The 17,296-nt window shown below is 42.8% G+C and overlaps 1 protein-coding gene across 1 annotated transcript in view; it reads right to left on the bottom strand.

The window, feature by feature from the left end:
- Positions 1 to 17,296, bottom strand: part of rims1a (regulating synaptic membrane exocytosis 1a) — a 244,433-nt gene that overhangs the window by 61,559 nt on the left and 165,578 nt on the right. Inside the window, exon 5 of the mRNA XM_030748119.1 lies at positions 356 to 627. Within this exon, the coding sequence (XP_030603979.1) occupies positions 356 to 627 (272 nt within the window). The remainder of the gene's footprint in view (positions 1 to 355; positions 628 to 17,296) is intronic.

Genomic DNA, 17,296 nt, shown 5'->3' with positions numbered 1-17,296 from the left:
GACACTGAGGCATTCTCATTCTCTCAACTCTTCATACTACGCCTCTGTCTCATATTTTGGACAAAGTCCTGACACAAACCCAGGATGGTTGTTTATAAATGGCACAAAGAGAAACCTTAAATAAATCATCTGTAAGGGATCTTTTGAATGCTTGTGTTTCAGCATTTTCACTGATTGGTGAAATGAAATGAAAAGTAAAAACAATCTGAATTCATCTTCCGATGTAGAAGTTACAAAAGTTTTTTTTTAAAAGGTTTTAATAAAATATTTCTTTTGTTTGCTCAAGTCTGCCATTTGCTCAAGTCTGCCATTTCTGGAACAGAAACAGAAGTTCTACATTATAGCTCCATCTTACGTGTCTCGTGGTGGTTCGCTGAGCGACCGAGCATCGGTGCCAGGCGCGATCCCAGGTGCGCTCGGTCGGTTGGGATCGTGGATTGCAGTGGTGGAGCCTGGAGGTGCTTGGGAGCGAGATCTGAGCTTCTTGTCCCCAAGCGCTTGGCACACCGACGGCTCGCTGACGGCTGAACCGAGGCCAGCGGGTTTCCCGGGTGGCCCGGTGAACCACTCGCCCGGCTTGGTCAGGATCTCCTGCTGCTTCCGGCAGTTATTGCACACCCAGATCACCTAAGAAAGAAGGAGTGTGGATGGGGATTACAATGAAAGCCATATGACATGTACATCTTTATCAGCTAATTTGCTAACAAGCTGTCACCGCAGAGGTTCTGCACAAACAGATAATATATGACATATATTTGCGTAATGTGACAGAGAACTGGTGGTGAGGAGCTGAATGCTGTTCACATTAGTATCACAATAAGGTGTCCAAGAGGAAGGAACTATTCTTTACTGCAGTTAGTGGAAATCATCTCAGCCAAGTACTTTGCCAAGCACTAATCTGAGGCTCGGCTGTGACTGTCAACCAGGAAATGGAACAATGCACTTCCTAAAGAGCTGCACTGCTGCCAATGAGTCGCCCAGAAAAAGGCTTTTATAGAAGCTTTTTAAGATCAACATCAAGGCAGTTATACCAGGGAGCAGCTTGGCTTCCACTGTGGGCCGCTCTTGGCCTCCAAATGAGGAACACAAAGCCAACTGGATAATGAAAGGATACTCAAGTCACTGCCAAAATGATATCTCCCGTCTTCTTTCCTTCTATTTGTCCCTTTACACATATGCACACAGACTATACATTGGCTGTGTCCACACACTACAGTCCAAATTCAGACACGTGACACACGCATCAGACCCACACAGTCGAGTGAATTGCATAACCACTTCAGGATATAGCGATTACTTGATGTTAACACTTTTTGATAGTGACAGCTAATTCAGTTTCAAGCAGCCAACAGATTTTGTACCGTGTACAGTGTACACCACAGTCAGACTCAGCCCCAATCCAAGAAGCCTTAAACACCAATTTGCAGGACTCAGCTGTGTTAGATACTGCATTCATTCTATGAACAGACTGCAATCACTACATTAAAGAAATGCCATCAAGTGTAAGTTAACAATTTCACCCTCACTGGTTCATTCACGCTGCACAGCTTATGTCTTAACACTGCATTCTTTCAAATGGCCAGCAGGTGGCGACTCCGGTTTCAAAAATAAGTGTGACTAGAAGTCTGTGGGAAAACAAGCCTTCAGCTACCTTGATCTGTGCTGTCAGTGAGGACTTTCCTGATGAGCTTATGGTCTCAGTCTATATCTTAAAGTCTTCTTTAATCTCTGTCTCTCTTCCACAGCATGTCTTTTCTCTCCCTTCAAATGACTGCCCCTCCCTGAGCCTGGTTCTGCTGCAGGTTTCTTCCTGTTAAAAGGGAGTTTTTCCTTCTCACTGTCGCCAAGTGCTGCTCATAGGGGGTCGTTTTGACTGTTGGGTTTTCTCTGTATTATTGTAGGGTCTTTACCCGCATACAAAGCGCCTTGAGTCGACTGTTTGTTGTGATTTGGCGCTATATAAATAAAATTGAATTGAATTCTTGAGTACAACATGTTTATTTTGTGAATTATGGTCCCCATTCGAGTAAAAAAAAAAAAGATGATAAAAAAGGGTACGCTTTAGTCTCCATGCCCACTGTGTGACTGACTATTCTCCTCTATAGACCGTATATAAAAGATGGATGCAACCCACCTCCACCCTTGCACCTCCTATTTATGGTGTTTCTGACTTATTCTGTCATATCCATTGTTATCTCTGCCTTCTGTGTTCTGTGCTGGGTCTTACTGGTATCCTGACCGTCTTCTTTTGACTATATATTTCTAAGACTTCAAACTGGGGTAATCAATATTTGGATCAGTTATTGATCCAATCTTGGCTCAGAAAGCTAAGTCAGGTATTGTGACAACAAGTTGATCAATGGGGCTGAAGTATTGAATTCAGTTCTGTGTTGTTCTGTGTTTACTATGTCAGCAGTGTTCTGCTAGCGGGATAAACTAATACCAGTTTGGAGGTATTTCATACCTGCTACAGCAGCTTTTCTTTGTACATCTGTAGAACATGCAAAGAAAAGCGAAAGCTTGCAGAAGTTTTTGGTTTGACCGCAAACTGTGGTTAAGTGAGCGAAAAGCTCCGGAGGAGACAATTCCTTTCCTGCTGGCTTTTTTCTCTCATATTTGTGTAATACACATTGGGAAGATTTTGCATTATTATGGGAACATAAGGTGTAAACCTAATTAATGCTCTCTTTCCACATCATATGTCTCTTGTCAGTTCTGCTTGAGGAGGCGGTGCTCTCACACTGAGCCAAAATGAGACTTGCGTAAATAAATTAGGTGAAAAACATGAATACTTTTTGAAAGTGATTTATTGTGGTCCTGTTGGCATTATCTTACTAATAAATACCAGAACGATAAATGTTTGTACTTGGATGTATTCATTTTATTTTAGAAAGTTGGGAAAACAGTGTTTAACTGGAGCCTGATGTTGCCTTCCACATAAAGAATGATTTCCAGTCTCACAGGGAGGATTACAGCTTATTAATGTAACACTGCTATCGGACTGGCACTCAGTAACTGCACATACCCAAGATATCAGAATTGGGAAGAAGTTGAATGGCTACATCACTACTTTTTTGTACAACTGACTGACCCTTCTTGCTTTCTTTGCTCAGTTTTGGCAGATCAGAACTTTCTGACCTCTAAGTTTGTATCATTTCTTTATAAAAATGAAAAATAAAAAGAAGTAAACCGAGAAAAGACAAGTGCAGCATGCTTGCAGCTTCAGTTTTTAGCCTAACTACAAGTTTATCCCAGCTGTCGCTGGGCGAGAGGCAGGTCACCAGGGCATCACAGCAGCTTGCTACAATAAACTTTATTCAAAAGGGCACTAAACAAAAACAGAGGGCTTTGTTCTTCTGCTATGTTCATGTAGGCGCTACATGGCTGGTCATAAAAACAACAGTTCCTCTGTGCACATGCCTCACCACCATCAGTTCATATTGATAAGAGGTGTGGGCTACAGCCTAGAATAGAAAGGCAGAGTGAAGCAAGGACGACCTGCAGAGTGAATGCAGCCTCAGTCAAAGTGATACGACAGCCAGAATGAGGAAGAAGGAGATGACAGAGGAGGTGAGGCTGGGCGGGAAATAAAGAGACAGTGAGTGGATGGAGGAGGAGGAGGAGGGTGAGTGGAGGTTAGAGCCCGTCCCACTCCTCCAGCCACCAGGGTTCTCATTACTCCTGAGCGCTCCCCAATGACTCTTTAAAGAGAGCTAAAATAAAACACTCTGGCATCACCCCGCTTTCCCAACTCTTCTTCTTACCATCTCTCCCCCTCCTCTTCCTCCTCTCGCTCTCCCTCCCTCCTGCTCCCTCACCCCGCCACTTTCCCTTCCATTCCTCCCTCCTCCAGATTGCTTTTGATTAAAGCTACAAAAGCCGAGGAGAAAACAGCTTTACACCAACGCAGCTATATTTATCCTGCCAAACACCCCAGCACCACCGGGGAGAGAGGGAGAATGTGTGCGCATGCAAACACACACACACACACACACAGCAAAGAAAGCAAAACACTGCCTCATGTGGGGCATTATAGCTTTGGTGAAACATCCACCAATCTGTGATTTTCTGCAGCCAGACCGCCAAGGTGGACGGATGCCAGACCGACACCGCAATGCTATCCTACTCATCCGTACATTTACAAGCGGGTAGTGTAGTCACATGGGGATTTCAGCGCTTTCCTAAGGAATATTATTTGGAACATCTTTATTTAATTTCTTCATTTCATCAAAACTCTTTTGATGTTAAAAAGGTAAAAATCAGCCTGTTTGATTCACATTTGCCTGCAGAGCTATTATTTGTACTAAAGTGCTAACACTGCTTTAAATGGGACCTATTACACTTTCCCTTATTTTCTGTAATTACATGTAATGACATAACTGATTCTAAGAAACACAGTGACTAACTGGATACCTACTCTGGATGCATACCCTTGGCCTCCAGTAACATTGTGAGGAACCTTGGAGTCACTTTTGACCAGTATATGTCCTTCAACATGCACACTAACAAACATCTAAAACCATCTTCTTTCTTCAAAACATCGTGTCTCAGAGAGATACCAAAGAACTAGTTTGAGCATTTCTTATTTATAGACACTATTGCAATTCCTTATTATCAGGATGCTCCTGAAGTCTTTAGTTAAACTAAAATGCTGGAGAGTACTAACAGGGACTACAAGATGCTCAGGCCCAATCATGTCTTAAAGACCTCATAGTAGCATATCATTGCAAAAGAGACAACAGGACTACTTAGGGTTTCTAAAGTTTCCAAAGGTGAAATGGGTGGCAGAGCCTTCAGCTTTCAGACTCCTCTCCTGTGGAACCAGCTCCCAGTTTGTGTTCAGGAGGCAGACACCCTCTTCATTTTTAAGATTAGGCTTAAACCTTTACTTTTTGACCGAGCTTACAGTTATACTGAACCTTCCCTTAGTTATACTGCTATAGGCTCAGTGCTCAGTTTTTATCTTAAACCAAAGCAATTAAGTCACTTGATTTTCTGCCAAATTGGTCATTTATTTAGTTTCATTTCTAGCTGTGAAAGAGTTGTAAGTTCAACACATGCGAAAATATTTGAATCAACCATTTACCCATTTCAGTTTCAGGTGCCACTCCTCACATGCTTTACTGGAACAACCAATAAGAGCTTTCTATGGACAGATCGCAGACCTGGCTTTGTTTCATTGTAAATTGGAAAACATATATATAATAATAAGCTCAATATTACTTTCTACTATGAGGCCTAGACTGACACATCCCCATCAAGATCACCTGAACCATGACTGTAGCTCGTTTCTTAGTGAAGCAAAGTACTTTCTTAGTGAGGCAAAGGTCAAGGCCCACCTTGACACAGAGCTCTCTAATTCAGAGCATTCTGGTTGTTTTAGGATTTTCTCCTTGTGAGCAATGGGCACCAACCCAGGTTTCTTCCCCCGTCATAGATCACCAATTTAAAAAAATAATAACTATCTTTTTTTTTTTTTTCTTTTTTTTTTAATAGCCTGTCATGTCTGCCAGTTTTCGCAATCAGAATATGATCTAAATATGCTGGTGTACCAAACATATTTGCTTTTCCAAAAATAGCTCTTTAAGTTTTACAATAGGCTACTCTTGTTAGCATGTATTTAGTTTGTATCTTAATTTTATTTTATTTATTTATACCAGGCGTGACAGGCAGAAAGGAAAGGGTACGAAAAGGAGTGAGAAAGAAAAGGAAAAAAAAAGAAAAGAGAAAAAAACAAAACAAAACAAAGGTGAGAAAAGAATAATCAAAGAATGATATCCACACATATACATACACATCCACATATCTACACATGCACATACATACGCATACACACATACACACATACACACACACAATCTTGCTGTTGCTTGCAAGTAATGTGTGTATGTGCCTCTGTCATGGAACGTACTCACCAATGGAGGCAAGAAACTGCAATCATGCCCCCCGTGATCCAGAGGCAAACAGGAAAGGACCCAGGGGACGCGGCCTATCCACGGCCCACCAGGACATCAGAAGACGAGAGGCCACACATCCCGATGGCAACTGCGCACACACCCCAGAGGAGGAAGGAGGGAGACCCCAGACGGACCCCTCCACGGCCAAACGGCAAAAGTCTAGATAGCCAGAGGCAATGAGCAGCCAACCCCCGCCGCAGGCCGGCATCCCCCGCATGAGCCGCGAATGCGGCCCCAAGGCCCCAGGCGCCCGAGAACCGCCCGACACCCAGCAGAGCCCCCCCACGCCAAAGAGGCCCGAGCCACCCCCAGGCCACAACCGCCAAGGGAGCGGGTCAAGAGCCACGCCAAGACATCCGGCCATGAACCCCGGGACCCACGGGCACCCGACACTCCAGGGGCAGCAGTGGCAACCAGCAGGAAGCAGCAGGAAGCGATAGGGAGTGATAGGGAGGGGTGACTCCCACCCTCCGCAACCATGTCCCACATGTGCCAAGGCTCAGCAAGCTACAGGCCCAAGCCCTGCTGTCCACACACTCAAACACACACACATGCACGCACACACACGCGCACACACATGCACACACACACAAATCATATATTCATACTCACACATATGACTGTCACACATTCATGCGCACACACACAGAACTTACATGGACACCAAGTGTGGGTGAGAGGGTACCAGCACAGAGCCAGTGGCACCCCGGCGAAGCAGCCAACCCGGCCCCAAACCACTAGCCAGTCCCTACCCCAGGCAGGGTGCATGAAACTGGGGTGTGGAAGACCCGCCCTCCCCCTCCTTCCACTCAACGTGTTTGGAGTGATATGTTGGGTGTATGCGAGTGTATGGAGTGGGAAGAATATGTATGTGTGTGTGAAAGCTACAGTGCTATTAATATTGGAGGGACAGATGTAATGAGCACTGAGCAACAGCGCCCATCCACACCACCCCCCAAGGCCCTCAATGTCTAAGATGTAAATAAAATTGAGAAGCAGGCAGCAGTGAACAGAAGTGGGGCCACCTCAGCAGTTCCACACACTGACCACTGTGTGACACACCTGCCCCCCAAAGCCCTATGTGTACTATGACGTGTGAGCTGTATAATGTAATTAAAAAGGGAGAGTGGGACATCACACAACATAGTGAGCAGAGCCAAAGAAGTGTCTCTACTCACCGCAGCACAAGCCCCCCTCACCCAAGACCCTACGTGTGTGTGATGTAATGTTTGACTGAGTGGGAGGAGGAGAAGGGCCAGGATATGTAAGACCGGGAGGTAGAGAACTACCCCCAGAAGAAGAGAGCCAGCAAACTGCTGGCTCACTAAGCACCCCAGTTCCCTACACCCAACCACAGTGCAGGGAAGGCAGGTCCAGGGCCTGAAGTGGTCACACCCCCAGGGCACCCAAGGCCAGCACCCACAGTCCACACCACAGACAAGCACAACACAAAAACACCCCCCCACACACATACACATACAAAAGACAACATATCACACACACACCCACCCACAACACACAAATATCTCTCACACACACCCACACACACACAAATGTCTCTCACACAGACACCGACACACACAGACACACACACACGCACGCACACACACACACACACACACACACACACACAGTTGTCCTGAGTCCGGGACCAATGGCCCCCTGTGGGAAGCTACTGCTCCCTCGCCTGCGTGCCCCTCCACCCCAAAGGATGCGCGGGCACCCCAGAATCCCGGAATGACGGCCAGACATCCCGATGCGGTCCAACCCACACCACTCGACGGCGCACCCAAGGGGGCACAGACCCGCCCAACGCAGGGAGGAGCCCAACCGGGAAACGGGCGACCCCGGGCACCAGGGCCCCAGACCCCACACCCCGACCCCCGCGGAGAAAGCCGGCCACCCGGCCCGGAGCCAGCACCCACCACCATGGGCACCCCAGTCCCACGCCCCAAGACCATAAGAGCACCCGTCCAAGCCCCCACCATCAACATCCAGGGCCCGTAAACAGAAACCACAAAACGGCAGTCCCCATCTCCCGTCCAAGGACCATCAGACACCCGAATCCCCCAGCCCACCCCCAGCCACCTACCGGGTACACCGCGAGACGAGACTACAGCCGATCACCCCCACTAAGTGATGGAGCTGATCAGTGGAGACCAGAGAGATTCAAATTTGTCCAACTGGTTTTTAGAGGTGGCAGACATTCTTTCTAGACTAATGTGCTCTAAAAGTAAATTCCTATAGTGAGTAATGCATAAATCATTTTTAGATTTCCAATTCATGAAGATAGTTTTCTTAGCGATGCATAGGGCAGTAAGAACTATGTGTGATATATTCGCTTCCATGTTTAATTCACCGATGTCGCCTAAAACACACAGTTTTGTTGATGCTGGGATATCGCAATTAAAACATGTGGATAGGTCTTCACATGTTCTCTGCCAGAACCTCTGAACAGGTGTACAAGACCAAATTGCATGCATATAGTTCTCAGCATGATTGCCTGAACAGTGGGTGCATATATTTGTGTCTCTGAGGCCCATTTGGAACATCCTGTGCCCTGTATAATGTGTTCTATGGAGAGTTTTGTATTGTATGAGTTGTAAATTTGGACTTTTAGTCATTTTAAAAGTGTTTAAACATATCTGTGTCCAGAAGTTTTCATCTGGGTTGATGGAAAGATCTCGCTCCCATTTTGCAGTAGGGAGGGAAATTGAACCATTAATTTTTAATAATAACTTAGATATTTTTGATAACAATTTAGGGGTATAGAGATTTAGAAATTCTGTTACCAATACAGGGATTTCTAATTTCAGATCATTGAAATTAAACCTTGCCTGTATGATGGACCTCAATTGTTGATATTCAAGAAATTTGTTTTTGCCAATTCCATATTTTTAGCACTTTTGCATGTTGTTACTGTGAATAATATTTTAGTCTGTCATCTGACAACAGGAACAGAATATGTGAATTAGAACAGACTTGTGAATTCAGCTGTATTCAAATGTAAAACAAGCAAGCTTGGGTAGTAGGAAAGAAACTAGCATACGTCAACAGCTAACAGAAAGGCTTCTGCTTCTGTCCGCAACATCAGTTTTAGCATACAACAGAAGTGAGCAGTAAGGGGACGGGACAGGATAGATTTCAATTTTCACTAAAGAACTACTGATTACGTGCCAGCTACAAAGAACCCACCCGTGGAAGATGGCTGCACATCCTTGTGGTTTCTTCCTGTTAAAAGGGAGTCTTCCTTCCCAGTCTTGCCAAGTGTTTGCTCATACAGTCGTTTGATTGTTGGGTTCACTCTAATATTGTGTGGTCTTGACCTCACAATATAAAGCACCTTGAAACAGCTGTTTGCTTTGATTTGGCACCATGTAAATGAAAAAGAAAGGGGAAACTTCTTACTGACTTGTAAAGCTGAAAGGCCGCCTTATTGCTGGGGAGGCTGGAAGAATGACAGTGAAAGACTGATTTTTTTTTTGTCCCCCACCCCACAGACAAACACACACTCACGCAGCTCATACTTCACACCTCAGTTTATACTTCTCATAACACTATGGTTCCTTTCACGTATGAATACTTAGCAAATAACGTTTAAAAAAACAACACTGAAAAATAAATGTGAATCTCCAAAAGACATTATGAATCTTTGTTTGTCAGAGTACGTTAAACACTATGTAATTATTCTGTTATGTGTTTCAAATTTCTCACTGCTGGTAAAAATGTAGCAAACAAAGTAAAAGGACAAACATCAGCCCCCATTGCAATGAAAAATTATCTGTTTATTTTGTTATGGAACAGTATTATTTAAGCAGCGCATTAGCCTTATTTATTAATCTTAAACAAATAAACAGTCAAGAAATCTTAACAAAAATGGATACAAACCAGCTGACCACCATCCACCCCCAAAAAGCTTTTTTCCCCTCCACAATAGCTTTTAGCAATGTTTAGGAACCAGCTTGAAAAGGAAAGTGGAAGTGGTATCTCACCAAATAATATTCTGTATTGGAATATTCAGCGTTATGAACCTGACAGTAAGGATAAACAGTGAAAGCCACTAGGCTAACAAATGTTGCAGTAACAAGAACCTGTGCTAACAGGGATTAATAAACTTTCCTGCCATTGCAACCTGAAAAGGAGGTTCGGCCTCCTGAGCTCAGGATCTTTCCCTGCGCCACTTGAAGTAGCAGTATCTATACAACATCAGTCACAGGGGCACTTCACAGCTCTGGCACATCCAAGATGTCATCTGGTGCCTCCCCTGGGCTTTGCAGTAGCTGCACTGCATTCTCCCAACAACCTGGTACCACTTGGTAGGCTCAATGATTACAGGAAAATGCAGCCACGTCACTCTTGGCCTCATCTTGTAGCCCCCTGACATGCATCTTCTAGGCCTGTATCCGTGACCGTTGCTGCAGCAGCAGAGCTTGCATCCTAAATAAACAGGAGCTCTAGATGCATTATAGCCTCTCCAGGGGTTTGACGCAGCAGCTCTGCTGGCTCTTTGTGTTCTCGAGTCAGTTGGGGTGTCAGGCCTGGTGCTTGGAGCCCAGTGGAGCAGCGACAAAGACGCTGCCTGGAATGGAAGCAGATCCAAAGAGGAACGAGGAGCAGAAAGCCGCCAGTCTTCATCCTCTGATCTGACAGGATCCTGTTTCTCTGGAGTTGAACTGTGCACAGACAGACAAGGTTTGAATGATGGCTGGCCTCCGACTAGCTGTGTACATGCTACTTTCATATCTCCTGACTTGTTAAATACAGAAGAAGAAAATAAACAGGTCCTGGAGTGGGTCAGAATCTAAGACAATCTCCAAATGAAAAGACTTTGAACAAACAGTGCAGATTCACTACATTTTAAGCAGTTCTTCTTACCCTTTAGTGTCTAGTTGGCTGTAATCAATCCCCTCAAATTGTTTTTTATAACATGCTTTCCTTTTCTTCTGCTTATATCTATTTTGTTACATTACACCTTCACATCTTGTGCCAACCCTCCTTTCTATACATTTTGTTTCCAAGGAGCCAGACTTTCTTGTATATTTTTTAAAGTGGTCTTGAGCAATAGTTCTCCAGGCTTTCTGGCTGCTTTTTCACTCATTTTCAGACCGGTCCTGGTACCTGACCATTTTTACAGAAACATTTATTATTTGCTTGTTTAAGCCAAGCACTTACTTATAAATGAGTCAAGCATAAAAAGGGGTTCATGGGATGAACAAGTGTTGTGTCTACACATAACAGACAACTTGGCAACAAAAAAAATCAGGTTGAAATTGTATCTTTATGTAACAACAATCTGTTCCCATTTATTTTGTTGAATCTGTGAAATGGACAAGTGGAAGACAAAAGAAGTGGCAGGCCTAAAAACCTCCAGCAGATGAACAGCATGTGAAAGCCATGTCCTTAAAGCTACATGTACAATGGAAGTGATCCACAGCAATGCGGCAACCAAAAGTGAATGGTATTGCACAACTTCAAGCAACTACGGATGAAATGAGTCCTGGCGACGGGTAGTGGGCGTGACTCAAAATAAACCTCTCTCTACTTCCAGGTGAGCAAATGAAGTGACTACCAATGAGAGTGAAGAATACTGCTGACTGACATATGACCTGGTAGTAAATACATGAGAGGGTTACCTAGGCAACCAGAGCCTGGAATGACTGCAAGCACCCAGTCATGAACTTCAAAAGTGATGTGCGACAAGCAAATTGCTTCCTGTGTAAGTAGCTTAAATAGGGAGAAATAAATCCTGCAAAGATGTGACTGGACCTGAGAGATGCATCTGGCCCTGCAGTCGATCCATCCACTGTTCACCTGTCTTATCAGGAATGGTCTCAGCGGAAAAGTGATTGTCAAGAAGCCTCAAGGAAGGTAAACAAGGAGAAAAGGCTGAGGGGTGTTAAACAAAAACGTAACTGAAAAGAAAAAAATCAGCGGCAGCAGTTCTGAAACGTTAAAAAAACATTTGGTTCAACCTTTACAGGAGAGTACAACACTGAGTGTCTCCCACCATTTGTGAAACCCGATGGATGCTCTGCCATGGTTTCGGGCCACATTAAAGCCAGTGATGTCGGGGATCTTGTCAAAATGATAACTGCACGGGCACCTGGGTGGCTTAGTGGTGAAGCTGGTGACCACATACATATGCCGTGCTGCGGCGCGGGTTCACGTCCCGGCCAATTTGCCCGCGTGTCTTCCCCTGTATCTTTCCCCCATTTCCTGTCTCTCTCTACTGTCAATAAAAGCTGCTGTGGCAAAAAAAAAAAAAGATGACTGCAGAAAAGAACTGTCAGATTTTGATCCACAATGCAATACAATTTGGAAATCAGGAGAAAAAACAAAACAAAATAAAAAGGTCAGTCATGGATTGGCCTCCCCAGAGCCTGGACCTCAACATTAGTGAAGCAGTGAGATCATCTTTATAGAAAACAGAACAAAAGGCAATCAACATCCAAAGAAGAGCTCTGAATGTCCTTCAGGAAGCCTGGAGAACTATTCCTGAAAACTACTTAAAGAAGTCAGAAGAAAACTCCCTCAGAGAGTTCAGGCTGTGTTGAAGAATAAAAGTGGTCATACCAAATATTGACTTTCTTGACTTGTACACACTCTGTTTTTGCCTTAAATACTGTATTTCCATGAAGGTTAGCATGTTTCAATAAACTGCTACAATTATTTCCCATTTTCATAGTAAAATATAAAGAAATGCAGGGTGGCTCAAAACCTTTGCACTGTATTTTAGCTTAAGGAACACTGAATTGTAACAGCATTAATTAGACACATTTACAAAGAGCAAAAAAAACAAATGAAAAAATTTATCCTTTGAGATAATAAACTGAAAAATTTAATATTTTTTGTAACTTCACTATCAGAAAATCTGTGCTCAGCCAGCCCCCCCCCCCATAATTAATTATGCTGAAAATAAAAGCCCCCACCCCCCATTTCTGCTCACTATTAAAAGTAAAGCTAACTCAGCTACTGGTAGAAAAGTTGTGCACTTACTCCTCCAAGTCGGACTCTGTCGGCAGTTCAATCATGTCGGCATCATCAGCAGGTCTTTGCCGCCTGAGTTTAACACTGAGTTCACCCAGAGCCATCCTGACGCACCTACCAGACACTGGCCTTGAAACTTCAGGTGAGCTTCACTTACATAATCTGTGCCCCGATGACAAGGTCGATCAATCTGCTGCTACGTTTATGGTGATGTCAAAAAAGTCATCATTACAGGGCTTTGTTCATTTGTATTATGTATTAATTCGTATTCCTCCTATTTGTAGTACTCCTAAAATAAAGTGTTCCCTGCCAGTTCTTACATTTGTTTCATATTGTGGTGATTTTGGGTCAATAGTTCAGCTAGATAATTATTATATACTTATTATATAATAACTTGGTTTCCAACAGTTGTTTTTTTCATTTGAATGAATAAAGTAAACATAAAACCATGGATCATTTTTAATGCTCACCAGGTGCAGTCCTAGTGGTTGTAAAAAAGACTGTGATTTTGCATAATAGTACTTCAGGGGTACTTTTGGTAGGAATTTTATTTAGGTAAAGACTCTAAATACTTGTTTTGCAACTTTGCAAAACAGTCATTTGATATAAAACAGATTTTAAATTTTTGTGCAGTGCCTACTTTCATTTAATACATCTGTATTAGGACACAAGGCTGCACATGAGCCTTGAAATTGTGAGCAGTGCTTTCTGCACTAATTTCCTATACTGTGTATATTTCAAGTATTCTGACTTCCTGTGCTTCCTGCACTGGACCAGGCAACACAGCCAATCAGAGGGCAGGGTTATAGTACTTCTTTGTCTAAAACAGCACACTTTGTGGATATGTTTCCCTTGGAAATTATGGTTTCTGTAGAAGACACTTGGCTGGAATTTAGTCAAACACAACTTTCATTATAAAATAAAATATATGAAACAGAGACGCATGGCAAAACACTGATTATTTCGAAGACATCTAATTGTAATAAGAGCCACAGTTTGTGTGTTTGTAATGCAGAATGCCATCTGTGTTATACAGTCTGACAAAGGTGGCATGACTTGTAATCTGTATTAAATACTCTTTTTGCTAACTGGGACAGCAGAAACATCACAATAACTTCTCATCACTGACTGAAATTCAGGAACCGTTTCCCTACCCAGCAGATCTGAATGAAATTAAGAACCATAATGCATTTTTAAATCTCGGCTGGTCTCGAAAATCTCCAAGGAAATAAGATGGTTCCTTGCTAGAGAGCTCAATTCTCCACTGTGTTCACCGGCCCCTTACTTCCTCAGTTGCTGTTTTTTATTTGTGCTATCTGAGAATGAACCAAACCCTTCTCTGTCAGTTCAGTATAAAATGCGGCACCTTTCATTTCTAGTAAAACCTAAGCCAAAAATGCAGAAGCAAAGTAGAAAGCAATTTTTACAGAAAAAAAAAATGTGTATTGTAAAATTGTTATACTTCAAACAACATTGAAACTCACTGTAGAGCTGTGGCTATAAAAGTTTTGGCAGTAGGACTACTGCCAAAACTTTTAGCCGCAAGTGTAATATTACAGAAACTAAAATAATTACAGTGAGCATAGTTTCAAGTATTTAGGTTGAAAAGTGTGAAAATATGAATAGTTCCAAAGATATCTAAGAATAAACCTGGTAGTAAGCACGTGTTAAATTAGAGCCCAGAGTCTGTTTTAAGGAATTATTTGGGATACAGTGGATGGTTAACGGAAAACTTCTGTTTGGGGTCTGGCACATCAGCTCATATGCATCACAAGACATGTTATCACTGGTTGGAGGAAATAGGGAAAATACTGCCTTGCATGCCAGGTTTAGTCCTGGATTGAGCCTACATTGACTTCCAGCCCTCCCACTGCTTGCAGAAGACTAAGGATTGAACCAGTCGCAGGTGCTGGCTCTCCCAGTGGTAAATTCAATGTTACAGACCAAACCTGCTCCAGAGCAGGGTTTGTTCAAGATGAGAAATCAGCAGGTATGAAACCACTGACTACTGACCAATCAGTTCTCTGGAAAATAGTATGACCAGTCCTTGAAGAGCCTGTGGACCTTCATGTACAGACAATAAGAGATCAGTTCTAACAGATGATGTGTTAGAACTACAAAAGGGTTTATCATTCCAGAAATCGGCTAATCAGTCAGAAAACGGAACAACATTATTCCTTGCCCTTTGGGCTGCAAGCAATATTAAAACAATTTTATTGTTGTGCATCTTCGTATAGTTAGATATAAGGTCAAGCACAAGGCTCAGGTGCCCTGTTCTGTGATTATATAATTTACAAGTAAGCCTACTTACCACTTGTTTGAACTGGTTTTGTGTTTTACTTTTTTTTTCTTTACTAACTCTCAGACTCTTTAACACCCCCGGGGCTGCACTAAAAAAAATGAACTAGGTTGAAACGATCTTGCACACAGTAGCAAAACATCTAAGCAACGCATCACTTTACATACAAAATTGGAATTACAGTCAGATCTTCCCACGTGTTAATGACAGAGCAGTGACAGAAGTCTAATATCATCACAGCTGGTATTTTTGGCCAACTGTGAGGCTTTAAATAGACTTTCTTAGAAAGTGCATGAATGATGAACGTGTGTGTGCTTAAAGTATATACACATTCATACAACTGTTAAGTGTTAGGATATCGCTTTATACTGTACAGTGCTTTTCCTATCACACCCACTCACGCACCACTGCTTTATGTGTTTTGCTGTTTACAAGGGCAAAAAAAAAAGAAGCTGCTGAAAAATTAAACCATCAAGTGAAATTTGCTGGTTGGCTTAAAGAAAAACATGTTTTAGATCAGTTATCAGGCTGGTCAGTTTTCCTGTTGGTGTCCTTTCTCTCTAAGAACACTTTACTCCTGACTGGAGCACTTATTGTATTTCACTCCTCTGAGATGTTCTCAGCATGTTGATACTGCAGCACAAATGGTCAGTGCTGTGCAGATATGAAGCCGGTGAGCTGCTATTTTATGAGAGACTCACTTAATCCCAAAGTAATCCCTGTATTAGATCACACTCTGATGGAGAAACAATCAGAGGAGAGGAGGAACCGTGGGCAGGAAGATAGCAGCCTGATTCCTCACACACACACACACACACACACACACAACAAAAAGCATATATAACCGGCTACTCACAAGAGCACTGATGCAAACATGCAGATCCAAATGTCTTCTTTTTTTCACACACACAAATTGCAACAACAGCAGTAATGTGTCACGTGACCGCTATAAGACCACCACCACCACCAACCCCCCTCCCTCCTGAGACGAGCTTGTGAGTGAAGGAATGAGCAAGAGCAAGAGAATAGCTCCTCCACAGATGGAAACTAGGACACCAAACCCCTGTGTGTTTGTTTTGCGTCCTGCTGCATCTGCGTGTGTTTGTGCGTGCCCATCTGCGGCTGTGTGTCTGTCTGTGTCTGCTGGACTGTGCATGTGTGCATCATCACTCGTGTGTGTGTGTGTGTGTGTTTATATATATATATATATATATATATATATATATATATATATATATATATATATATATATATATATATATATATATATATATATATATATATATATATATATATATATATATATGTGTGTGTGTGTGTGTGTGTGTGTGTGTGTGTGTGTGTGTGTGTGTGTGTGTGTGTGTGTGCGTGTGTGTGTGTACAGTTCATTCGGGTGCTTCCGCCTGCATAACAATGAATAATCCAGTGATGGAATCTTGAACTTTGTTTCCTGGAGAAAGGAAGCCGTGTGTATGGAGAGGTTTCATTCTCAACGTATGGACTTTACTGATGCCCACAGATGTACTCTTAGATCTGTTTTTCACTAAAGATAAGACAGGTAATGAGGATTTGGGGCAGTAGTATGGAGTTCATAAGCAATACTACAAAGAATACTGGATTGTTTTAAAGCTGTACTTTGTACTTTGTACTGTACTTAGAAAACATTATAATCAAACAGCTTTAGATAGGCACACTCACATGCTCAAGCACGCCCCATGTCCTCAGTCCTGAGTTAGCCCTCCATGCTTTTAGGGTTCAAAGGTACATTTTACCAACAACAGTAACCACAGTAATTAAAAAAATTCTTCAACTCTCATCCAGCAGAAACCTGGGTTCTGTCCCGGGTTTGTGCCAGTGCATTACATGCTCAGTGGTCCCCTAGCCTAAGTTTGATTCTCTGTCAGTTCTAAGCATACCGATTTTTAAAAATATATATATATGTGAGTACAAAAGAAGCAGATATTTAGTTAATGTGTCTAATTAGCATACTGTTACCATTATTTTACTCAAATAAGCTACAGCTACAGTGTAGCTGCTACAGTGAGCAGCTACA

The sequence above is a fragment of the Archocentrus centrarchus genome, chromosome 15 (genome assembly GCF_007364275.1).
Source record: "Archocentrus centrarchus isolate MPI-CPG fArcCen1 chromosome 15, fArcCen1, whole genome shotgun sequence".
Lineage (NCBI taxonomy): Eukaryota > Metazoa > Chordata > Actinopteri > Cichliformes > Cichlidae > Archocentrus > Archocentrus centrarchus.
Note: the sequence above shows the minus strand (reverse complement) of the source record. Positions and strands in the feature narration are given on the sequence as shown.